Below are 26,862 nucleotides of genomic sequence, written 5' to 3' on the forward strand. Positions count from 1 at the left end.
AACTACTTGTTTCAAATGCTGCACGCTTTTTCGAACAGGTTATGGTAGGGGACAGCCTAAAACAATAACAGTCTACCATATAACAGACAGGCTGTATTTTTTAAATAAATCTTATCAGGAAACTTATTGTTGAAAAAGGCAATAAATAAAAATATAGTATTTTAAATAAAACAAAGTATTTCAAAACACTATACAGAGCTGTGCAAATATTATGGTTCTCTATAAATCAATAATTAATTTATAATAATAAAGGCGCTGTTCCACCTAAAACAATGCAGCATCAGAAACATCGTTCCTACCACAGTTGAATATCTAAACCCTTGTCAGAAATAATCATTACATTTACATTATGTACACTTTTTCATTCATATGCTTCAAGGGAAAGCTGAACTGCTATGCAACATAAAATTCAGGTACTGACAGGTTGTTGTCATAGAAACAAAAAAAAAGTATTATAAGTTTAAAGGGTGCTTTTGCAACATAAATGACAATTCTGTAAATAAATGATAAATGACAAATCTGTAAATGTTTATTTGGTTAACATGCCATATAACGCAAGTGAAATTCTGTCTAACCGGAAAACCGCCTGTGTACATTGGCTGCTTTACTACATCCTTTACTATCCCTGTAAATAAAATGCTTAATATAGCCTATAAAGTGTAGTAGGAATTTGACACTGGACTATTTTACTGGGGGAAAATACTGTAAATAAAACTACAGGTTTTTCTTAAACTCGAATTTAAATGTGTGCAGTGGTACATTACAGGAAAATTGCGTACCTGATGTCAAGTTTTTCAAGTTTTTCAAGCTGCTTTGCAATGTCTGCGAGGTCTCCCCATGAGGACAGAAGATTTTTGGACAGATTTAAAGTAGTAATATCTGATGTTTTTTGTTAAGTACAAAAGTTTGAACATAAAAGCTGCAATTCTCAAGCGCAAAATAGTTGCTTTAGAATACCTTAATTTATGTTTGATGCACAAGATAAATGGGCTTGGAATCCCAAGTGAACTCCTCATAAGTGGATAGATAAGAGTTACACTGGACTTAAACTGGGGAGAAAGGGCAGGAAACTGCCACATAATTTGCTTTCCATTTCAGGTAACCCACTTTATCTTTTGTCCCATTCACCTGCATCCCTAATATGACTTCTTACTTTTTTTACAACAGCTTTATAGTCCACGTCTCTTCTACCATCATCCCACCTCAACTCACATGCCCTTCTATCCTTTATTCAAACGGCCCCCCACCCCCTTCTGGTGAAGGCAGCCTATCCAAATCCTAAATTTCATCTCTCTCTTTCTCCATTCACTCTATCCATCTCTTCTATCAAATTACCTTGTATGTCTTGGATTGAGGATAAAATTAAAATTTAAAGGACATGCATTTTCTTGGAAGAAAGATCTGACGGGGGGATATTAAAGAAACATTTAAATATACAAACACTATAAAGTAGGAGAGTATATTTAAAAAAGAAAAAACTATCATAACAAAAAGGACATAGTCCTAAATTAGAGGGGCAAAGATTTAAAAGTAATATCAGAGAATATTACTTTACTGAGATGGTAGTAAATGCATGGCATGGCCTTTCAGCAGACATGTCTAGAGGATAGGTATAAGGCCAGAGACTAAGGAAAGTACTCAGAAATTGGGCAGTCTAGATGGGGCGAATGGCTCCTATCTGCAGACACATTCAATGTGTTGCTGTGGTTTACCAGGCCCTACTTGCTGCATGGACCTCTCATTTTCCCTCTATTCCTGGGGGACTTCAATATAGGCGACGATCTATCCTAGATCTGCTGCTGCCCAATTATTATCCTCATTATAGATTTAGATTATACTCATCTCCTGTCCTATCTAGCCCACAACAGAACATCCATACGCACCACATTGGTCACAAAATTACAAAACTTTTTGTACAATCTTCTGCCTGGGTGGGAAGGAAGGGGCTGCATATCCCTTCGGGAAGTGTAGCCCCAGAAGACGAAGATTGGGAACTGGGCTCCACTGTGGCCTCCACAGTTTGGATCACCTCTTCACTTTGATTTTGCTCACGGAAGTAGTGACGGAAGAGCACGAACCTCTGGCTCTCAAAAAAAAAAACACATGAATACATCAAAAAACAAGTCTCCCTATCGCCTTGCTCCGATCAACTCTTCCTCACTCAGCAGTCCTCTGCTACTGCCTCTCTTCCCCCTCAACCACCAACGAGATTGTAAGCACAGAAGAGTAGGGGCCCTCTTCTCCTTCTGTACCAGTATGTTTAACGTCTGTTAACTATTCTCAAATTGTCTACTTTTACTGTACCATTTTGTAACAGTGAGTGAATCAGCTGGTGGTAAATATATTACATTACATTTATTTATAAACAAAAATGTATTTATATGAGTTAAGATATTATGGTTATCCAGCATTAGCGCTTACAAAACATATAAATGGGATAATTTTTTCAGGACAACGCTAAATAGAGTGAACTGGAAAACAAAACTGTGTTAATTTTGGAGGTACTAAAAAGCTTCTCTTGATTCAAAATCAATATTCATTTTAACAGTGGCAAGGATACTAGGACATGAGCAATAGATGTCATCTTTATCACCACCATGGCTAACAGCACACTCTCTAAGGGAAATGTCATGCAATTTGTTCAGCTGACTGAAAGAGAAATAAAGGCATGAAAAAAGTTAAAGCACACCTTAATGCACCCATTTATTACATTTAAAAAGCACACACATTACGTACACAATATTCAATTTGAAGCAAATGTTACATTTACCAGAGAAAATTATTACCAGCATCATAATGATGTAAGATTTCTAATCAACAAGTTTTGCATATTACTCACCAAAGATTAGTGCAAAACAGATATGAAAATACTAATAATTGTCTAGATCCTTTTAATGTTTTGTCATATAATTACAAATAATTTTTCAATAATTACAAGAGAATATCATGAGCTGAATACATCTCCCACAAGCCAAATAGCTATGGGAAGGGGTAAATGCACATGCAAGCAGCTACCATAAGCATCAAAGTGCATACGATGGTCTCATCGTTTAATAAATCCTCAGTCATAATTCCTTCTATATATAGCACCCACTGAACTTGAAGACAGTCCCGTTGAAGTCCTGTGGAGACTTAACATCTAACGTTCTCCTTTTCCCATGTAATAAAATAGGATTGCTAACAGAAACAATTAAAAATCTTGAAGAATAAATGTTTTTAAAGTAGCAAATTGTGCCCCCTAGTGTTATTTATACAAACCCTATTTAAGACCTTTTCACATATCTTTCATAAAGAATTAAACTGTGAATGAGGTGTCCCACCAATGATTGCATATTATAGTACTTTGCAAGTACTTTCATATACATTCGTTTACCTAAAGAGAACAAAAGAAATGTTAAGATCACAGGCAGTTATCATATGCGTTAAAGTGCACATGATGGCTGCTGTGTACCTTTAATAACCACAAAGCTGAAAAACAACAAAACATGTGGATTAGCTTACCTTTGCTCTTCATGAACATATTCAAATCCTACAAGTTCTACAGTCTTGTTCCCAAAGACCAGCTCTTCAGTCTGCTCATTTTTCAATTCATATCGCTTTCTCACAGCCGTTAAAAAATCCACACCGAAATTTGCCTTTTTTGGTCGAATAAAAGAACCTCCTTTGGGGTGACTTAAAATATAAAGGAGATAAGCATTACAAAAAAAAGTGTCATTATTTATAATACAATCCAAAATACATTAGGCTTCTACCACCCACTCTTCAGAGGCAAAGAACATATGCAAACAGACAGGTGTGACTACAATCCCCAAGGATGCAGAGACAAGAGGCTTAGGCAGGCTGTACCTTGACATAGAAAAACAACAGTCAATTGAGAGTAGGACTTGTTCAAAAGAAGCCAAGTTTTTCTTTTTCAATGCCCCCAGAGTCTGAGAATGTAGCTTGCACTTTAGAAGTTACAATCTGCTTTCTTTTGGTAACCAGTACTGCCTACAGTCAGATGATCTGGTCATAGAAAGTCACTGCCAAGGTCAGTAAGTGGTACCTTAACTAGATTAACTAGATTCCCTCTACTGCTTGTGAGCCAACACAAGTGACCATTAGCAGCAGCACTAAGAGAAGATCCCTCCATCAGCCTCTTGGACTCAGCTGATTGACTGAGAAACAAGCTGCCATGATCAGCTCACGTCTACAGCCCATCAGCTGTTGGCAGGTTTGGCCCACCTAGTTTGCCCATTTTTCCTGCTGCACTTAATAAAAGAGTTCAGTGTCAATGTCCTAAATTCCATGTCTTCCTAATGAACATGTCCTGAATGAATGTTTATTTAGGAAAGCATTATTCCTGCATGTGCATCACAAATGACTACTGTGCAAGGTGGAGGGATCCGACAGGCCTCTATTTCTCCTACTTTTTTTTAAATTACCTGCATGTAAAATATTTTGTTCCATCATGCGTTCCATTGTGTTTTCCTCTGAGAGGATTGTCCCATTCTACTCCAAGCCAAAGACCTTTGATATGAAAAATTAGAGGAGAACACAAAAGCAAGACTGTTTCTATAACAATTTAAAACGTAGGTGCAAAATATAAAAGGTTTGATCTATATGTTGTGCTAGCAAAATAACTAGCACATGTATAGATAAAAATACATATAGCTAAACCATACAACTAGGATAACAAATTTTCTATCATATTTGACTGAACATTGGGTACCCCAATGAATAATGTCCAGCAAGTATCAGTAATAGAAGTCTGCAGTTCTTCTCTAAAGTGGGGTTCAAAATTTTACTTTTCCAAAAACATTTCTGGCAGAGGCACTAAGAGAACAACTTAAATAAATGAGTGTTTTCATTTTATGCAATTTATAAGGTTATCGCAGTGGTTGGCTTATTTATCCCTATCTAAAACACAAAGATAGAATGTACCTGGTGTAGGTGGCACGTTCCCAACATAACGCACAGTTGCATACTCTCCATCACAAACAATGCGTCTCCCAACAGCATCACTAGGGAAGGCATCACTCATTGTCAGATGAGAACACTAGAGTGAGAGAACAAACGATCAACACCGTTCTACGAAGAAGAAGAATGTAATAAAAGGTAAGAACGTAAAAAAAGAATAGATGTTAACAATACATAGATATGTATGAAAAAAGGAAAAACAAAGTGGGAGAGAGAGGTAAGTCATACTGCTAGAGAATTTTGTATGAAGCTACACCTATGTATGAATGTTTCAAGAAGGCTGTCATATTTTTTGGTTAGTAAGAACCAGTCCAGATGAAACGTTCAGAGACTTATTTAAATTGCATGTATGGCAATTGTACGTCCATGGTTTGTCTGGCCTTACAAAAGACAAACTTGTAATTTTAATTTAATGAATGGAAACATATCAGCGAAGCACGGCAAGACAAGGACTGGTCGAGTATGAGGGGCAGGTGAAAGGTAAGGTTCAGAAGATTATTCAATGGAATAGAATGACGATTATCTGAAGGAATGGCTCTGTCACCTTTCTGACATAACCATGCCACCACTTCACAGGAGAGTGTTAGTATTATTTGACATCAGACAAAGTTAACAAAATCCCATTGTTTTGTGAGCTATACAGCTAAATCAAACACTACTTATATTTACAACATAATGGTATAAAATACTCAAACTCACCACACTGAAAGCTGAAAGATACCCACAACTTGAGTTGCGTTTGGAAGGGATCGGTTACCAAGGCAACAGATCTTCAACAACTGTGAAGATGCATCAAATAAAAAAAAAAAGTTAGTACAGTATAATAAACAAAACATGCTACAACAGCGGTGTCTTTACAAAACACAGAATGATCAATACTAAAGAATAAGTGAGGAAATTATAAAACTAATATTTATATCAATCCTTACGTGAAAATGGGAATCATTAATTTGCTTTATTATGAATTATGTTTATTTCTATATTGCCAACAATTCACGCAGGGCATTTTAAATTAGAATTGAGAACTGCTTTCTAGAAGGAAAGGTGTATAGAAAACATAAGAATCAGGACTAGGGATATATTCTGGAAAGATGGATACACAAATCAGAAAAACACAGGAATCGTAAACTAGCACTTATTCCGTTTTCATATTCAACATTGAACGGACAGACCAGGGTGATGTATTCGGTCAAAAGTAAACAGAGCAGTCTAACCAAGTCATGGAATACAGCAGCAAAATAATTTATGCAAATACAAACGTGTGTGAAAAAGTGGGTACGATGTGTCAGATTAGGTGGTCTAAACAGGACCGTAAAAGAAAAGCCATTATCTAAACAGTGACCTATAACTCAAAAATGACAGTAAGGAAATTCGTGCAATTTATGTAGAGGGCACAGAGTGGAATGGCATAGCAAATTCTCATTATTTATTTGCATACTTATTATAAAAATGCAGATTTTGGACTATATAAGACAAACACGTGAACATGTCATATTAATACTCCCCTTTTCTGACTCAGCTATGAAAAAACACGTTATGTAGAGGTTTCTCACATGCCCTCTTAATAGTTTCAGAATTGGGGAGCATACGGGATATATACTATTACGTAAACTCGAAATTCAGGAACATACATCACCCACTCTTTATTTTCCACCCGTGTAACGAACAGAATCACCTAAACAAGCAATGCGCTTGCGCGTCTCAGGGTGCCGACACACGGGCAAAATGACCTGCCGTAATGCATGCTGGAACACGAAGTCCACAATGAAAAACACATTCCCGCTCATAACGCCAGAGAGAGGAGACGAGGACTACTACTCCCGGCATGCATTGCGTGTGACAGCCCGGCATTCAGAACGAAAAGCTAGGAAGTATATTATAGCACTGCATATTCCTAGCAAGCAGCGACGGGTTTGGTGAGGGAATGTCACTTCTGAAGAATAACCGCGGTGCTGGGGATTTTAAGCATTTTATTACAGCCTAAAGACACATTTATGGTAAATTGTAATGCTTTAGGCCACACAATCCTTACCCCTTAAAAACGGAGTCGCCACAGTAGAGGAGTGGCTTTTTGAGGAAAATAATTAAACTTTGAAAACATACCCACCAACATTTCGAGTGTCAAAATCTTAATTCCGAGGGGGGTTGGTGCAATGGAGGTCTATGCTGTTGCATTGCCATTTATTTTTGCAGAGGTTGGAGGATCTTTCTATTCCTGTATTCAAGACAGTGCCTGAAAATCAGAACTGTCCTGCAAAAACCAAGACACTTGGGAGGTATGGTAATACTAAGCATAATCATACATAAACCAAAGAGCGTTATAGGGATGTAGTAAATATTAACAGGATATCAACCAAGAACTTTATGAGGAATCTGTCATTCTTTCGCATGTGCTGCGGGTCATTCTCTAAGGGGCCGAAGCAACTGCTTGCGTAAATGCATTGCGTAAACAACAAAATAGCAAAATACATAGCGGTAAAAATGCAAAAACACATATTTTGGATCACCCTTCCCCCCACACACACACACAGAAATTGAAAACCAAAGAGTGAAAGTAACAGGAACGTAATAATTTTCTTAAGGGTTGTTAAAATGTACATTTTTTTCGGTAATACTTAAAATATAAGAAAATCTAGACGTGCCAAACTACAATCCTCCGGATTCAATGTCATATGGTGAGACATGCTCAGCAACATCTGGATCCTGTTTGTCATGGAAGAAATAACTGCAAAGATCCAAGAACCAGGGATCAAATGTCAGGCCATCAGGGAACCATAGATGAAGGCGTTTGAGGAAGAAGAAGCCCGTCCAGTTGATCTACTGTTCCTTTGTCTATTTATCTGTTGCATACAAATCTTTTGCTTTCTTTTTCTGTAATGCTGTAAGATTTGGATTGTGGCTTCAGATGGAAGACCCACGGTTCACATTTACAGTTGGTTCCAAGGGGTCGTTATGACTTCACTGCGCTGGGCCAGCTGTGAGATTCGGGGGTCATGTGTTGATGGGTCTCGAATGACATTATGTGGTGCGTGCCTTGCGGTTGTTACAACTACAAAATTCATTGTTATGATGCACCCCCCCCCCATATTATACAGAACACAGTAATGCATACACATATCAAATGTAATTTTGTATTGCATGGTTTTATAGATGCCTACCACCTGTGGTATGTATCAGAAATGGCTACATGTAATAATAGCAACGGACTCAAGCCTTCTACGGTGGTCTGGAGGCTTAGTCTCTCAACTTTATTACCTTACATAATTGTGTCACCTGCAAAAAAATTGAGATTGCTTCTAGTACCTTTATCCAAGTCATCAGCAAATAAATTAAAAATAGTCGGCCCAAACACAAAACCCTGAGGCCCTCCGCTTACCGTATTTGCTAGACTATAAGACAACCCTGAATATAAGATGTCCCCCCAACATTTGAATATTAATTTAGAAAAAAAGAAAGCCTGAATATAAGACTATCCTATAAGAAAATATTTTTACTAGTAAATATTAATTCACATGTAAACTTTTTTTCGGATTTAGTAAAAACTATGATTGAGGAAAATGCATTTCTTGTTTTTATTTCCTTATATTTGCACATCTGCCCCCAGGCTTGCCACTCTGCCCCCCCCTGAAATGCCTTATACCCCCTATATGCCACTGTGCCCCCCAGATATGCCTTATGCCCCCTATATGCCACTCTGCCTCCCTCATAAGCCTTATTGTATCAAAGGGTACAATTAAAAACTTTGTAAAATGGTTATTTGGCCTGGCACGGTTTTTTTTTTACTTAAGGCAATTAATGCATTGTTTTATAATTTTTATTATAATTGTTCTTAGCAGTTATTAAATTATATACTGTAATGCCGACACACATGAAATTTCACGAAAGCGTTAACTGTTTAAATATCAGGGGACTCCTCTGCGTCTTTCTTGTGCGTGAACGGTAAGGTTTTTAAGTGTGCTTCAATTGAGCTTGGACCTATAACAATAGATCTGACACTTAATTTTTGTAAAACCTTATATTTAAAAAGTTAAGGAACAAAATGCAGGGATTACTTTTCTGTCCAAGAACTATTTTCCTTATCTTCACTGTAAGGCTGTTTGTTAGATGGGTTTATCACATGCAGTGAACTTTACTTTAAAACAAATACAAGAAAGTCGATAAAATGATGATAAACTTAGAGCCAATGTAGGAAAAAAATACATTTGTATCTACAATATGGACAAATACATTAGAACCTTAGCTTTATCATGTAAGAAATAAGCACATTGTTCAACAATTAGGGTTAGGTTTTATTGGAAAGTAAAATAGGTACAAATGGCAACTAATAAACGATACAGTACAGAAACAAAATCAGGTTTGCTATAAAATACAGAAAACTGGAATTTATCTGAATGCTTGAGTGAATTTGTTATAAATTAATTGTAGTCTTGTCAGGTGCAGACTATTTAGTTTGTGGAATCCAGCGCAAACTTGTTAGAATTTACTACCTTCTATGTACACAATTACACTATATACATCCTGGTCATGTATGCAAATAAAATATTGAATTTGTTCACTAAAGGGAGAGTTGTTTTAACGCTCGCTTCGCTTATCGTTATGAAGGGCCAACACTGGCAATTTTCTCTATTAAGAAGGCGTAAGTAGGCATTGTTTAACCCCTTAACGGCCAATGACAGTACAGGGCAGTCACGCAAAAGCGCTCTGACAATGACCTTTGACAGTCCTGAACCATCATGGGGTTAAATCAGTTCAGAAAGCAATCGCTTCCTTCACTCAGTTGGTGTTACTGAGATGCCTTGATATGGGCGAGGAGACTAATCTTGTTCGATATTCATTATAAAGGGTGAACACGGTCAGATTTCCCCAGAAAGAAGGGCTGGCTTGAGTAATGCATAAATCAAAAGGTGAAGAAATATCACCGATTTAACTATGCCAGCCAAGTTCTGCAGCAGAGGGTCACTGGGGTCGGTCCTTCATCATGTATACCCTCTTGATTGTAAGCTTGGGAGCAGGGCGCTCTCTGCCTAATGTATCGGTTTGTCTTCATCTAGAGTTTCACTCCTCTTGTACATATAAATTGTAAGAAGCACTGCATAAATTGTTGGTGCGGTTTAAGAGGTAACAATCTCTTCCTTTTGTAAAAAAAAAAACAAAACAAACCCCCACAACATTGTCTTTATTACAAAGTCACCATAAAGATGGCCACTTCTTTTTCACCCCTATGAGCAACGTGGGGTTCAATCCTCATTTTCACACCATAACCAGATACTTTAAGTGTAAGAAGTAGTTTAGATTTCTATTTCGTGATCATTCACATAGCATTATCCTCTTTCTCTAGCTTAAAACTCCAAGGAACCAGATAAAACCACCCAACCTATACCATACAAACACATATTTGCCAGCGACCGTAGATCAGTCGTGACGTTGAATCCCTAACAGATATAGTAATATTATTTCTCTTTTGCTCTTGATTCTATATCTTTGTTGAGTTAAACCAGGGCTGCATAACTCACAGTTAGCAAATACCCCCCCAAGTTTTGGATAACCCAGTTTAAGCATGGGAATCTCATTCCTAAATGAATCAAGCTACTTGTTTTCAGGAAAGGATACACAACTCCTGGACTGTTTGCAGCTCTCGGGGACTGTTGTGCAGCCCTGAGTTAAACATATTCTAGGCTCAGAGCTTCTAACTAAGAACAGCTCTGAAAAAACATCAAATTCTACCCACTGTGACACAAAACATTAAGTAAATGCAGCAGCTTTAGAAACATCATTCCAAATACTACCCGCTGTTGAGATGTTCGCCAGAAATAATTTTTTAATCGTGTAAAATGTTTCATACGTGTTCATGTACCTACTTCCTCTTCCCTTATTTGAACACTTACACAAATTTTGATATTTTCAATGGACTTGTGTAAGGTATAGTATTACACCTAAAGGGGCAGAGATATTTATAGAACAAAAGTATATGTTAAATACATATACATGCTTTACTTTGCTGCAAGGGTCACAACGTATAATCCATAGTAGTCCCGGTATTATGGCTTTCTGAGGACATTACACATCGTCCTCCAGAGATTCTTTCATATTTGATGCAAACTTAAAAGGGAAAACAGCCATACACACTGCAGCATATGTGCCAAATCCACATATTTATTAGAAACGCATACATTCAAAACACATTTCCGTATTACAACTTAAAGGTCATCTGACAGCACTTGGATCTCATCAACCTCAAATCCCTGGCTATATTCAAGAGCATTCATTTTTGTAATGCTTGGAGTGTGTAGTCCGCACGTAAACATAAGGAGCATTTTGTTAGTGGACTCAGTACTGCCTTCTTTGCGACTGTGAGCAGCAGTGTGCAGTACAGGAAGCTGTGCGTGTGCAGGAATGTACGCGTCTCTCATTTCCCTTTATACATGCTTCATTCACTACATAGAAAAACAGCATTTTGTTTCATGCTTTAGTTCACCCTATAAGTGGAGGTAGATATTAATGAAAAGGTTTCAATTATTTTGATATTGTTAATGGTTTACGGAGCCATCAGGAGCACTGTTTCCCAATGGCTGTAGAGTCACAAATGGTTCATTTAACTTCTGTTCCTCCTTCTGTTCTTCCTTTAAAAATGCAGCTTGGGCCGAAATCGAAGAGAAAGATAGTTGGTCTTGTTCCACTATGGTTTCTTGGTCTTCGTATTTTTTTCTCTTTACATGGAATATTTTCCTAAACGTTTTCAGTGACTGTAGCTCACAAAAGGTTTCCAGAACTACAAGCATTGCAACAATCCCCAGCAACAGGTAACCTATCGCAGAGAAAGAGTGAAAAGTTAACGCATTACTGTTACATTTAAGCCAAGTCATTGTAGCGTGGGGTACAAAAGGTGAGTACAGTAGCAATACCTTATTTGCAACAAAGGAATTATACAAGGTATACACAGTGGCTATGCAATACCAATGATGATGAGCAGAAAATGACCATAAGGCCATTAAAAAAACAACGCAAAGTAAAACCATCGAAAATTAACCCCTTCTTTAATGAGGGTGCTTTGTACCAAAAACCTAGAGCTTTTTTCGGGTTTTCACGATAGGGTATGGTTCCCCTTTTTCATTTTGATTGCACCTGTACAAATTATGCATTTCTTTATCCCCAATCATAGTCCAACATTTAGTATGACCAATATATATTTAATACATTTAATAGTCTTGAGTTTTGAAATTCTTTATTGTAAGAATTACAATAGGTTTTTGGCGATTGCAGGGCAAATATTAGACTGCATACATTGTTTCAAAATATTGTTTTTCATTATCAGTTGATATGAAAATGTATCAGGTTTGTAATGGTAATTACAAAACAACCCACAAAGTGCATATTTATGGAAAATAGACAGGTATAAAAAGTCTCACTGAGAGCTTTTAAGCTTTTAAGCTTTTGTTATAAAACCATTTGGCCATCAGTGTTTGCCAAAGATTTTTGGGTGGGTTTTTTGAGAAAACAAAAAGTGCTTTCACGTTGTATTACATTTGCACTAGTTCTATAAAAATAAATTAATACAAAAAAAAAAAATGTATTCAGCTTCCCTTCCAGATTACAGAAACACTGCAAATGTATAGGTTATTGTATAATGTTTGAAATCTACAGGGCGCACTACATGACACGCTCATTTCACTACATGACAGCACACAGCATCAGGCAGGGTAGGCACATAGAAAAGTAAGGGTTAAATTACATAATACACAATACAAAAACAGTTTAGATATAAATAACAGGGGTGGGCTAGCCCGGAGACAATTGCCCCCCAGGCTGGTCCGAAGGTCTTTACATCAGACCAGCCTATTGTGAACAGCCTGAGAAGGCAAGAATGCAACAGGGTCAAGTAACATGGTTAAAGTATGGTAAAAAAAAAATAATGCAAGTGTTTGTGAGCATGAATGTGTATGTGAGCACAGAGGTGCTGTATGTGCATGTTAGTGTGACAGTGTATAGGTGTGCCTGTGCACGTGATTTACTGGAGGGGGGTCAAGAAGCCAATGGGCTTTACCTGCACCCTAGCCAGAAGGTGCCAGCCCTCCCCTGTATGTCAGCCTTTTGCTCTTCTGGTGCAACTGCTATCACATTCATCAGCATAGCTGAGGGTAACAGGCATTGGAATCCACAGACTCGTCAGCCCATTCGTAAAGAGTAATATGTTGTTTGTTTTTTATTATTTTATGATTTGCAGGGGGAGGGGGTAGTTGATTATGGCACTATGTCTGATCGCCTGCATCACATGTTTACATGTTGGAACAATTTTATTTTTTGTAGCAGACTGTCCAATGCATTTTATTCATTTACATATATATATAAAAATATATTTTTATATGCTTTTAAGGCTGCTGATCGGTCTCTGTACGATCAACAGCACTCACTACACATGAATGGAGCAATACTTGTGAATGTAAGGCTTTTATTAAAGAAGAAGTCTTGCATAATCACATTGTTGCTTCCAGTGTAGCGGGCACACACCGCTACTTTATTCATGACATTTAATGCCGTCATGATATGTTTTTTAGCTCCTTAAAACCTATAGAGTGCCGACCTCTCAAAAAACAAAAGGAAGGAAGGAGGGGGGGCGCTTTGGTTTTTAATGTTTAAAAATCCTGGCTCCTTATAGTGGGTTCAGTTGAGAATCTTGTGAGCTTAGGATGCATACCACTCCCTGGATCCCTGTACATCCTTGGTGTCATTACTTATAGTAAAGTCAATGGGTTGAAACACAACTCTCCCTTCTGTCTCAAGATATGTCATATAGCCCAGCCATTTTCCATCTAAGGGTCAGGGGTTTGAAAACGCGTTTTTCTTGTTATTGCCATAAAAAAGCACTTTCTCCCTAAATATTAATATGTTAGAAGAAGTTAGAAGCCTATCCCATTATTAATAAAGGCTTGATTAACCCAAATATGTTTGATCAATTAACATATCTTAAGCAGTCCAGGGCATGCAATCTATAACGACAAAAGCATCAGTTAGCCTATCATGTGATGTCAGGCACTAAAGAGGCTTGTGTCTACTTTAATCTTTAGTCAAATAACATTTATTAGTTAAAAAGTGCAATTGCCATGGGCAATATTTGATCTTAGAGTGCCTTATAAATAATACGGCTTACTACAGGGCTCGACAAATCCCAGGCGCCAGGTCGACTGAGGATATTGTCCTGGCGCCTAGGTCAGGGGCGTCCAACGTGCGGCCTGCTGGACTTCACATTAACTCAGAAGAAAGACACATTGACTCAGAAGAAAGAAAGAAAGCATGGTGTGCAAGCCGGCCGCCTAATAATGAGGTCTTACCACCTCACTTCGCGGGCCGGTCCACCGGGTAGGCTGGCAGACCAACCTGCTGCTGAGCGGCAGTGCCTCAGTGAGGCTCTTCGCCCCGCCCCTTTAAAGACGTGATGCTCAAGGGGGCGGGGCTCACAGAAGAGTTCCTCGTGACTGGGAGAGGATTGTCACGTCTGAGGAGAGCAGGGAAAAGCGAAAATGTAAGCATTAAAAAAATAGGGGTTCGAGGAAAGTGGACCTATATTTAAGGGAGGGGGATTCTCTTGGGACATCATTATTTTTTGCCGTTGAAAATAAAACTCCTAGATTCAAAACAAATTTGTTAAGCCCTGGCTTACTAATTTATATATAGCCTATAACAAAAGCTATATATCTACTCCTTAAACAGGGACATATTAGGTGTGGGGAGCTTAATGTCAGACCCTCATTAGAAGCTGCCGCTGATTGTACAGAGATTCAAGTCATCATAGCAACATAGTAATTTAGGTTGGGAGAAAAGAAAAAGACAAAAGTTCAAGTTCAATTTTGCTGTTGAAAGAAAGAAAGCAAGAGGAAAACAAAAGGGGAAAAGAATTCCTTCTTGACTCCAAAATGGACGACTCCTTGCTATAACTAAACCTGTCAATTATATTTGTGTATAGTCTGCTCTGTGAAAAAGTCAACAAGCCCATATTTAACCCCTTCGAGACAAAGGCTGATTTTACTTTTTGTACCCTTTGTGACAATGGCCTTTTTAACATTTCTGCGCTGCTTGTGTTTAGCTGTAATTTTCTTCTTTCCCGTTTACTGAACCCACACACATTAGATATTGTTTTTTTCAGGACAAGAAGGGCTTTCTTTAGATGACATTGTTTTGATTGTATCATATTATTTACTATTAAAAAAATTATAAAATATGGTGAAATATTTAGAAAAAAATGACTGTTTCTAACTTTTAGTTGAAAAATCTTTTACTCATCTATAAAAAGGTAATGAAAAAACCTGCTAAATAGATTCTACTATTTGTCCTGAGTTTAGAAATACCCAATGTTTTTATGTTTTTTTGCTTTTTTCTACCCATTATGGGGCAATAAGTACAGGTAGCGTTTTGCTATCTCAAAGCCATTTTTTCCAAATCTGGTAATTCTTCCCCCCATGTGCCATTTCGGGTATCTTTGAACCCAGCCAATGCAATTTACCCCATCAAGTCATATATTTTTGAAAACTAGACAGCCCAGGGTATTCCAAATGCTAGTATTTTAACTCTTTCCATGCACCATATCTACCACCAGTCTTTGTCAAACTTTATGGTAGTCATTTTTTTGCATTTGGTTTTCCACACACATTTTACTTCAGGTATGAATTAAAATGTTCTCGTTTATGTCACTATCACAAAACACCCCAATATGTGTTCAGCAACATCTCCTGAGTACAGCGATACCCCACATGAATGATTTTGCCTGGCTGTTTGGGGGCAAAAGGGCCACATTTGGGGCATGCGCATTTTTCAATGTTGAACTTTGGCATTTGGGGATCCACTGCCCATGCCCTATTTGGTACATCTTTGAGCCGGGCCATTTCAGTGTGCCCAATAAACCCATATATTTTTGAAAACTAGACACCCCAGGGTATTTCCAATGCTAGTATTTTAACTCTTTCCATGCACCATATCTACCACCAGTCTTTGTCAAACTTTGTGGTAGTCATTTGTTTGCATTTGGTTTTCCACACACATTTTAATTCAGGTATGAATTAAAATGTTCTCGTATATGTCACTATCACAAAACACCCCAATATGTGTTCAGCAACATCTCCTGAGTACAGTGATACCTCACATGAATGATTTTGCCTGGCTGTTTTGGGGCAAAAGGGCCACATTTGGGGCATGCGCTTTTTTCAATGTTGAACTTTGGCATTTGGGATCCACTGCCCATGCCCTATTTGGTACATCTTTGAGCCGGGCCATTTCAGTGTGCCCAACAAAACCATATATTTTTCAAAACTAGACACCACAGGGTATTTTAAATGCTGGTATTTTAACTCTTTGCATGCACACATTTTACCACCAGCATTTTTTCAAAGTTTGCAGTAATATTTTTGTGTGTGTATTTTTCCCACACACACCTACTTTATGTATGAATTTACAGCTCCTGGTATATGCCGATGTCACACGACACCCCATAATGTGTTCAGCAACATCTCCTGAGTGCAGTGATACCCCACATGCATGGGTGTGTCATTTTTTGGGGGAACTAAAAGGCCACATTTGGTACGTGTGCATTTTTCTAATTGGAAATTAGATGTGTGGCCATCCTTCCCCCGGTGTTAATTGGGACATTGTTGAACCTGGCCGATTCAATTTACCCCATCAAATCATACATTTTTTAAAAGTAGACACCCCACGGGCATTTAATATGCCAGTATTTTAACTCTTTCCATGCGAGAATTGTTTTAAGCTAATATGCTAATTTTAGGACTTGCTCACAAAAATATATTTTTTATATATATATATATTTTTTTTTATTATTTTTTTTTTAAAAAAATTTTAACATTTTTTTTCAACTTGGAGGTTCCCCTGATAGTGACATCAGTGGGAAATGATTTTTACATTTTACTGTTTTTTTACTATTTTTTTCTAATTATTATTAATTTTATTTTATTTTTTTATTTATTTTTAGTAATCACACTGTGATTAGAAAGCTGGGCTCCATTGACTTGCATGGTGAATGCAGTACCTGTATTCAACCTGCAAGTGGAGCCAAAGTTCTCTAGATGGTCTGGACCATCTAGCGAACTTTTAAAATTTGTGGTTCCTGTTACAGGACGGCGGCCATCTTCCTTGATGGCGAAGATTGCCGGCAGCTGCGGCTGTGACCGCTCTCCGTAGCGGTCACAGCCCATCAAAAGGTTAGTGTTTGGTGTCGCTGGATGCCTCCTGATCGAGGCATTCCAGCGACACCATTTAAGTTTAGGAGGCGATCGTCGATCGCCTCCTAAACGCTTTTAAAACGGGCGTCCGCCGCCATACAAAGTATGGCGGATGTTGACGCCCCGTGGAGGGGCCAGAGATGGCCCCTTCGTGCCGATCGCGGCGTTGCTGAATGCCTCGAGGTCGAGGCATTCAGCAACGCTTTTTGGGTGCAGAAAGCGATAGTAGATCGCTTTCTGCACCCGTTTAAAGACGTGCCGGTCAATTGTGGTAAAGCACATGCTTTTCCGTGCCGTGCCAGGACCGGCAATTGTCATTAAGGGGTTAAAAGATATCTATGCAATAGTATAATATCCCCTTTTTGTAATGCAAACAAACTTAACTTCTGTAGCTTTTCTTCATAACGAAGACGTTCTATTCCGCTTATTAACTTCTGCAGTCACCTCTGCACACTTTCAAGCTCCATAATATCCTTTTAAAGAACAGGTGTCTGGACTCGCACTGCACATTCAAGGTGGGGTCTTACCATAGACTTACATTATTTCCCCATGTACAAGACACTTTTTATTTCGGCCAAAGCACATACACATCAAGCCAATCTATGGGAGGAGAGTCCTAGCTAAAATTTTTTTTAAAAAAAACAGCTACATAGAATAAAATGGCTGGCCTTTAAGGCCTCATCCATTTAACCATAAATAGAACGTTGAGCACTACATTGAGCTTAATTATGAGTTGCCTTAAGTTTGGAAATATCAGTTGTACACAGAGTTCCCAAATCTCCAGTTACAGGCTGCACATACCAGAAAGGGCAGAATAGGAAATGAGTGACTTATTTCTTTAAAGTCTCTTTTTAGTTGGCAGTTATTGCTCACAGCTGGTACTGCTCATACTACAGGAATTTTTTAATAAAGATGAGATGCTGGAAATATGACTCTCAGCCTTTTTTTTAATCTCCTCATAGCACAAAAGAGACTGGGATAACTTTAAGGCAATCATCTTTTATCCTTCTGTAATCTTCAAGACTGGAGAAATCCCAAGAGCCAGACAGCAATATCTCCTAAAATTACACTTCTGATGGTTAAGTGGTGAGGCTATTAAAGGATTATTCAACATAATAATAATGAACAAAGAATGATTCAGTCTCAGCAGTAAATGGGCCATCCTGAACGTGATGAACATGGTAGCATAAGTAGTAGGGCTGCAACAACTAATCGATAATAATCGATAATGAAATTCGTTGGCAACAAATTTCATTATCGATTAGTTGAATCGATTTTTATCGATTATAAAATGAGGGTTTTTTCAGAGCAAATGCTCTGAAAAACACCCCTCGTTTTATAATCCGTTTGTGACTCACAGCAGCAGCTCCTACTCACAGTTCCTCCCTGCAGTCACTGCCGATTGCCCCCCCACTTCCTTCTTCCAGTCCCTCCCCCACTTCCTTCTTCCAGTCCCTCCCTGCAGTCACTGCTGGAGAAAGAAAGGGGCGGGGCCAATCGACAGTGACTGCAGGTTAGAAGAAAGGGGCTGGACCAAATGGCTGATTGGCTCCGCCCATTTCCTTAGCATCGCCATGGCTGTGACACTCATCTAACTGAGTATAAAATGTATATTTGGGCTGCTGAAAGTTAGGGGAGGTGGGGGTTAATTTAGGGACAGTTATAGTTAATGGGGTGTTTAGGGTTAACTTAGGGGCAGTTATAGCTAATGGGGTGTTTAGGGTTAATTTAGGGGCAGTAAAAACAAGAAATCCATTTTTATCAAAGTTTTTTTATTCTGCCGTTTGTTTTTTACATCCTATGTTACTTTATTAAATCATTTTAAATAAACGAAAAATTTACATTTTTTTATCCGATTAATCGAAAAAATAATCGGCCAACTAATCGATTATGAAAATAATCGTTGGTTGCAGCCCTAATAAGTAGTGTTAGTGTTTTTGGTCCTCTTAAAATACATTGGAAACTTTTAACGCACGCAACAAAGTAAACCGAGCTTACTGATTGTCTTACATGCTGACGTACTGAAAGCTTTGAAAAACATCAGGCAGCTTAGATGTATACAATACAGGTCTGCCACGGACGATAAATGCTTAAATAACTCATATTCCTGTCTTTTAGTTTATATATTCAAAACAGGCAGTGTATTTAGATGGGTACAAACATAGTGAAATATATGGAGCCAGGAGGAAGACAATTTAAACCATCCTCCTCACCAAGGCATTGCCTTCATTGCCACAGTGCCGAGCTCAAATAGTCTGGACACCCGAGTATGCCAGTTACAATTCTGCAGCACAAACCCAAAAGCATCTTGTGAACTTTCAACTGTTTGCCTGGTGATATTTGGGTTTCCAACATGGTAGTTTGGCAACTATGAGTTGCTGTTGACTATACATTCTATCTAGAATTCAACAATATGATACCTCACAACTCATAGCCTAACCCAGTCGAAGATCATGTTCCAATGACAACTTCGTAAGCATACATTGAATACAATAAACGTGATATTGAAGGGACGAGCCGCCAAACAAAGACTGATTTTAACCCCTTCAATCCCAGGGGCTTTTGGTACCTCAAAGCCCAGAGCAATTTTGCCATTTTTGGGGTATGTCGGTTTAGCGATGATTCTCTTTTCCTGTGAATAGTGTACCCATATAAACTATATATCGTTTTTTCAAGGAGAGATAGAGCTTTCGTTTCATACCATAGTTGGATGATTAGCTGAAAATTTAGAATGAGAAATTTAGTAAAAACTAGCGAAGATTAGAAAAATAAACTAATTTTTTTTTACATTTTCCCTCTGAATCCTCACAAAATTAGGTAAAGTGATGGAAAATCCCCTCCAAGTTTATTAATTCAGGTGTCCCTGACGCTGCACAAAGGGCTGGACGTACCGGGACATCCATAGGGGTTTCTTTGTGGGCGTTTTTTGGACGTCCCGGTACGTCTATAGGGGAATGAAGGGGTTAAAGATATCTAAAGCTATGGGATTCAATTCTGATTTTGTGTACATTAAAAGGTATTTTATTGTACATCATATGAAAGAGACTTTATGAACAACAACATTGATATTCTATTAACCTAGATATTCTACACAGCAGATGACTAAGAAGCTTAACCCCTTCGTGACAAAGGCTGATTTTACTTTTTGTACCCTTTGTGACAATGGCCGTTTTAACATTTCTGCGCTGCTCGTGTTCAGCTGTAATTTTTTTCTTCCCGTTTACTGAACCCACACAAGTTATATATTGTTTTTTTCAGGACAAGAAGGGCTTTCTTTAGATGACATTGTTTTGATTGTGTCATATTATTTACTATTAAAAAAAGTATAAAATATGGTGAAAAATGTAGAAAAAAAATGACTTTTTCTAACTTTTAGTTGAAAAATCTTTTACTCATTTATAAAAGGTAATGAAAAAACCTGCTAAATAGATTCTACTATTTGTCCTGAGTTTAGAAATACCCAATGTTTTTATGTTTTTTTTTTTTTTTCTACACGTTATGGGGCAATAAGTACAGGTAGCGTTTTGCTATTTCAAAGCCATTTTTTCCAAATCTGGTAATTCTTCCCCCCATGTGCCATTTCGGGTATCTTTGAAGCCGGCCAATGCAATTTACCCCATAAAATCATATATTTTTGAAAACTAGACACCCCAGGGTATTTCAGATGCTAGTATTTTAACTCTTTTCATGCACCATATCTACCACCAGTCTTTGTCAAACTTTCTGGTAGTCATTTTTTTGCATTTGTTTTTTCACACACATTTTACTTTAGGTATGAATTAAAAGGTTCTGGTATGTGTCACTATCATAAAACACCCCAATATGTGTTCAGCAACATCTCCTGGGCACAGCGATACCCCACATGAATGATTTTGGCTGGCTGGGGGCAAAAGGGCCACATTTGGGGCATGCGCATTTTCAATGTTGAACTTTGGCATTTGGCGATCAACTGCCCATGCCCTATTTGGTAAATCCTTGAGCTGGGCCATTTCAGTGTGCCCAATAAAACCATATATTTTTGAAAACTAGTTCCCCGGGGTATTTTAACTCTTTGCATGCACACATTTTACCACCAGCAGTTTTTCAAAGTTTGCAGTAGTATTTGTTTGTGTGTATTTTTCCCCCACACACCTACTTTATGTATGAATTTACAGCTCCTGGTATATGCCGCTGTCACACGACACCCCAATATGTGTTCAGCAACATCTCCTGAGTACAGGAAAAGGTCGCATTTGGTACGTGTGCATTTTTCTAATTGGAAATTAGATGTGTGGCCATCCCCCCCCCCCTCGTGTTAATTGGGACATTGTTGAACCCAGCCAATTCAATTTACCCCATCAAATCATACATTTTTTAAAAGTAGACACCCCATGGGCATTTAATATGCCAGTATTTTAACTCTTTCCATGCAAGAATTGTTTTAAGCTAATGTGCTAATTTTAGGACTTGCTCACAAAAATATATTTTTTATATATATATTTTATTTTTTTTGCCTTTTTTTAATAATTTTTTTTTTTTTTTTTTTAACTTGAAGGTTCCCCTGAAAGTAACATCAGTAGGAAATTATTTTTACATTTTACTGTTTTTTTTAACTATTTTTTCTAATTATTATTATTATTTTTTTTTTTTTTTTTTTATTTATTTTTACTAATCACACTGTGATTAGAAAGCTGGGCTCCCCTGACTTGTATGGTTGAATGCAGTACCTGTATTCAACGCAAATAGAAAACCAAAATACCACGTGTGAATATAAAATAAATATAAATACTTCCCACAATGAAAGCAGCTACCAAACAACACTCTTCCTCAAAGTGTATACAGAAGCAAATCAGGAATAATGGAGCGCATATACATAGGGGAAGAAAACAAAAACAAATACAATAGTGTAATATTGTCAAAAAATGTATATTTATAAGGTGTAAGTTCCACTCACAAAAGGACTGGATAAAGCAGGCTCATCAAATGTTTCGCCGATGGGTCGTCGGCTTCATCAGGAGAAAAGTAAATCAAACTGCAGCAGAAATCAAACGGCAGCAAAAAACATAATAAAGTCATTATGATTTTTGCTGCCGTTTGATTTCTGCTGCAGTTTGATTTACTTTTCTCCTGATGAAGCCGACGACCCATCGGCGAAACGCGTTGAGAGAAAAAAAAATTGGAGAGATTTTTATCATACACCGGATGCTTTATTTCCACATGCTTTTGCACAATACTCTTTGAGTTGTGCTACATCTCAATTGTAAGTGCATTTTGATCTTTTAAGATCAGTTTATTGAAGATACTGCACCATCCTGGTTTATGCTTGCTTTTACAGAATACAGTTTTAGAAGCTTGACATTTGATGAGCCTGCTTTATCCAGTCCTTTTGTGAGTGGAACTTACACCTTATAAATATAATTTTTTTTGACAATATTACACTATTGTATTTGTTTTTGTTTTCTTCCCCTATGTATATGCGCTCCATTATTCCTGGTTTGCTTCAGTACCTGTATTCAACCTGCAAGTGGAGCCAGAGTTCTCTAGAGGGTCTGGAGACCATCTAGCGAACTTTTGCATCTTTATTATTTTTTTTCCCCGGGCCGCCATCTTGCGGATGGTGAAGATTGCGTGCAGCTCCGGCTGTGATCGCTCTCCGGAGCGGTCACAGCCTGTCCTGGGGTAAGTATTTGGTGTCGCTGAATGCCTCCTAATCAATGTCATTCCAGCGACACCATTTAAGTTTAGGAGGTTATCATTGGAGGGGCCAGACATAGCCCCTGGTGCCGATCGTGGCGTTGCTGAATGCCTCGAGGTCGAGGCATTACAGCCGTTTGGGTGCAGAAAGTTTAAAGACATGACGGTTCTGGCACGTCAATTGTCGTAAACGACTTGTTTTTCCGTGATGTGCCAGAACCGGCAATTGTCATTAAGGGGTTAAAGTTAAAGCAAATATGTTTGGCAGCGCACCATAAAATTATATAGATATATATATATATATATATATAAAATCTGAAACTTGTTGTCCAAAATAATGAAACATATTACTAATCTAAGTATTAAAAAAATAATTTTCACAAATACTTACAGGTGATACCAAACTTGTAAAGATTACGGAATTTCTGATTATAGTCTTCCCCAGGAACATAATCACCAAGGCCAATTGTGCTTAAGGAGATAAAGCAGAAGTAAAAGGATTCTAGAAAATTCCAGTCTTCTTCAATGACGGAAAACGCTGCCGCTGGGATTATAAAAAAACATAAGACTGTGATGAATCCCAAAAGAAAGGCATGGACGACAGCAACAGCTTCCTTGGAGAAGCCCCAGCGCAGATGAATGTACAGAACCGGCTGCCGAGTTAAGAAGACGGTAATACGCTGAACCAGCGCAGTTAAAAAAAGGAGCGTAAAAGGAATCCCAATGAAACAGTAAACTATACAAAATATTTTTCCGCCGTTTGACAAGGGAACAGTGTGGCCATACCCTGAAATTAGATGAAAAATAACATTAGAAATCAAATAGAAGCAAAAATGCATTCATAACTCACAAAAATAAAATGAATTGGAGTCTTTGCAAAACAGATTACAGAATGTATTAAAAACCAATATAAATGAAAACAGAGAGAGGGGTTCTGGAAAGGTGGATATTAATGGATATTATTCCTTGTATGCAATTTGTTGCAGCAAGCCAGGATAAATCAGCCTGGCTGATTGCTTGGAAAGTCATTCTAACATAATTGCGCGATTGTGTGCAGTATGCAGGACGTCTATACTTGCATCTAAGTATAGAACAAATCACTTATGTATGCATCAGATCAATGATGCAGTAAAAAGGTGTGTATTTCCTGCATACCAAAACCAACGCGTAGAGTTTAAAGGAGAATATTAACCAGGATTTTCCACCAGCTGCAAGTTTCCATTACAGTATAATGGAAAAAAAATCGCACATAAGGCACTTTACATAATATTTAATGCCTTTCATTCAGCAACACAAGCCGTGCTTCATTCAGAAACGCAGCACAGTCGGGTCTTCTGCTTGCGTGTTGGCCAGGTATAGGCAAAAAGGTTTTTTCACTAAAGAAAGATTTGCAAGGAGAGTTGTGGTTTTAGCACCCCTTGTTCACTATTCATTACCAACACTGGCAACTTTCCCCAGTGTGAGGAGCTGAGCTGGCCATGAATATTTAGGTGCATTGATGTAACTATACATTATACAGGGACATTAAAGCTCTTCCATCATCACAAACCTACTAAAGTCAGACCTTTATAATGTATACTTTAGTCTGGAATTTAAAACCACAACTCTTTTTAATGAATGGGCTCCAAAATGTTTGCATTCTGGTGGCCATAGCGCATCTTGCTTAAGTAGATGGTGCCTATGAGTTATTCAGGAAGAGTTTGACTGGCCCTGCATAACGGATAGGTAAATCTCTCACTTATTTTATTATACTTCATGCAGGGCCACGTCATCCATTGTTACTAGTGTTGGTCCTTCCTATTTCCACAGTTTTCCTGCCAGCTCTCTGAATAAACCACCCAAGAAAGCAACAAAAGTTTTATCGCTATTCTTTCAAGAATGTAAAGTTGAGGAGAAGAGGAATGACTAGGTCTTCAGTCATAGAAGTTATATAAAATGACCAATGAAAGGACTAAATGTAATTGCCTTTTGACGCGCACACATAAATGATATCCTGGCAATATTTACCTGTAGTCGTTAAGACAGTGCTCACAAAGAACAGCGACGAGGTGAAGTCCCAGTTCCAGCTGTCCGGAGCATTGTCGTTCACGGGCACGCCATAATTGCTAGCATCCAGGGTGCGCGCCAAAAGCCCCTCCAGCTTCTCCTCAGACAGACACTGGTTCTCCTCCAAAAAGAGCCGCTTGAGCTCGTACAAGTCACGGCGGAGGCGATCCTCGTACGGCTGCTCCACGGCCGAGAACACCACAGCCCCCAGCACCAGAAACAACAGGTAGCTGAGTATCAGAAAAACGAAGTACCAAGCGGCACGGTTCCGCTCGGTTAACCGCACGCATGTCTTACAGGAGAGCGACTGCAACATAACAACTCGGTACACTCCCCGAAATCAAAATGTCTGAACCGCGGTAACCCAATTTCACTTTGGGTTCAGAGTCTGCTCCCCGATGCGGAAATAAAGTCCCGAGTTCCCACGCCTCAACCGGGATCCTTAATTACAGGGCCAAGCTAGCGAACGCTACTCATTTCATCGGATGTGCCGGGTTTGTTGTGGTTCGAATTCCTTTCCCAAACGTGAATGAAACGATATGATGGCATCCAATGTGGCAGTTTCTTCGGTCTGCTGCTGACGTAGTTCCTCCCCTCAGGTAGAGTTACAGAGAGTGACTCACAGTCGGAGCTGTCATTTCTTAGCAGCGGTTGGGTGTTGTATGTAAATAACCTGATTGTGAACGCATCCTGGCGTGCCTGTACACTGAATGGATATCAGGTAACAGGTGAGGAGCGGGGATGGTCAAGGACACACAGGCAGCCAGGCTGACTTCCTTATTTGATTCGCTTTCAAGACACATACTCTTGTATCCTCATTTTTCAGATAGCACTAAACAAAGTGTAATATGTCCAGTCTGTATTAAGAGTATGTAAATATACCGTATTGGCTCGGATATAGGCCGCCCCCGTATATAGGCCGCACCCTAAAAGTTTGGTGCTTTTTTAAAGAAAATTTTTTTTTCTTTAAAAAAGCACCAAAAAACATGCTGCCACTCTGTCCCCCCCCCGAGATATGCTGCCACTCTGTCCTCCCCCTCCGAGATATGCTGCCACTCTGTCCTCTCCCCCTCCCCGAGATATGCTGCCACTCTGTCCTCACCCCCCTCGAGATACGCTGCCACTCTGTCCTCCCCCCCCTCGAGATACGCTGCCACTCTGTCCTCCCCGCGATATGCTGCCACTCTGTCCTCCCCGCGATATGCTGCCACTCTGTCCTTCCCCACCCCCGACTTACCAGAGCAGACTCCCGGGTGTCTTACGGGGCCTGGAGGGGGACATCTATGCACATCGTGTATACAACTCCCGGTGCCGGCACTCAGCGGAAGTGCCGGTACCGGAAGTTGTATACGCGTATTGCGTAGATGTCTTCTGCCGGCCCTGCAAGACACCCGGGAGTCTGCCCTGGTAAGTCGGGGGGGTTAGAATGCATCGTGCGCACGTTCACCGGCAACGGCGCATCGCCGCTGCCGGTGAACGTCCGTGCGATGCGCTTAGACAACCTCCCGTGCCGGTACTCCCGTGGAAAGTGCCGGCAGGGGAGGCTGTCTGAGCGTATCAGACAGTAGGATGCGGGTCCCCTGCACCGCTGCGGGGGATCTGTATCCTAACCCCGCTGCCTGCCCGGCGCCCGGGACTGCATGTCCCGGGCGTCGGGCGCTAGACCCCGAATATAGGCCGCACCCCCACTTTAAAGACTTAAAGTGGGGGAAAAAAGTGCGGCCTATATTCGGGCCAATACGGTAATTATATCCGCCGCACATTTTAAGATTAATTATAGTACTGGGCCTACAACCTTTTCTAATAATGATGCTACAAGCCAATCAAATTAGTTGCTTCGGGCCACATGAAGTTAACATGTGGATCACCCCTTCAGAATGAATCAGCCCTGGTGTAAAATATGTTATGCTAAGTATTTGTAATGAATGTTCCATTTTATTACTCTTTACAGTGCCGAACC

The 26,862-nt window shown here is 39.1% G+C and overlaps 2 protein-coding genes across 3 annotated transcripts in view; both read right to left on the reverse strand.

Moving 5' to 3' along the window:
- TBCE (tubulin folding cofactor E) overlaps positions 1 to 6,640 on the reverse strand; it is a 30,693-nt gene extending 24,053 nt beyond the window's left edge. For both annotated transcript variants that reach the window (XM_053461193.1, XM_053461192.1), the window contains exons 1-7: positions 6,591 to 6,640; positions 5,659 to 5,738; positions 4,924 to 5,038; positions 4,425 to 4,509; positions 3,502 to 3,672; positions 2,561 to 2,649; positions 780 to 879 (exon numbers count right to left, since the gene is read on the reverse strand). In XM_053461193.1, coding sequence (XP_053317168.1) covers positions 780 to 879; positions 2,561 to 2,649; positions 3,502 to 3,672; positions 4,425 to 4,509; positions 4,924 to 5,023 — 545 coding nt within the window. In that variant the 5' untranslated portion in view covers positions 5,024 to 5,038; positions 5,659 to 5,738; positions 6,591 to 6,640. The remainder of the gene's footprint in view (positions 1 to 779; positions 880 to 2,560; positions 2,650 to 3,501; positions 3,673 to 4,424; positions 4,510 to 4,923; positions 5,039 to 5,658; positions 5,739 to 6,590) is intronic.
- Positions 6,641 to 11,047: 4,407 nt separating this feature from the next.
- Positions 11,048 to 25,454, reverse strand: KCNK1 (potassium two pore domain channel subfamily K member 1). Its single transcript, XM_053461196.1, has 3 exons — positions 24,864 to 25,454; positions 23,248 to 23,643; positions 11,048 to 11,764 (listed from the first exon to the last, which is right to left on the reverse strand). Exons 1-3 carry the CDS (start codon positions 25,216 to 25,218, stop codon positions 11,487 to 11,489), a joined length of 1,029 nt encoding a protein of 342 aa, XP_053317171.1. The 5' UTR covers positions 25,219 to 25,454; the 3' UTR covers positions 11,048 to 11,486.
- Between the last annotated feature and the right edge of the window lie 1,408 nt (positions 25,455 to 26,862).

Source organism: Spea bombifrons, chromosome 3, assembly GCF_027358695.1.
Source record: "Spea bombifrons isolate aSpeBom1 chromosome 3, aSpeBom1.2.pri, whole genome shotgun sequence".
NCBI classification, from domain to species: domain Eukaryota; kingdom Metazoa; phylum Chordata; class Amphibia; order Anura; family Pelobatidae; genus Spea; species Spea bombifrons.

Excerpts from the sequence above, each read along its gene's own strand:
- KCNK1 (XM_053461196.1), bottom strand. The coding sequence starts at position 25,218 with ATGTTGCAGTCGCTCTCCTGTAAGACATGCGTGCGGTTAACCGAGCGG. Across the intron at positions 23,644-24,863 it reads CACTGTCTTAACGACTACAG|GGTATGGCCACACTGTTCCC; the intron begins GTAAATATTGCC and ends ATCTAATTTCAG. Across the intron at positions 11,765-23,247 it reads TTACAAGTTTGGTATCACCT|GTTACCTGTTGCTGGGGATT; the intron begins GTAAGTATTTGT and ends TCTCTGCGATAG.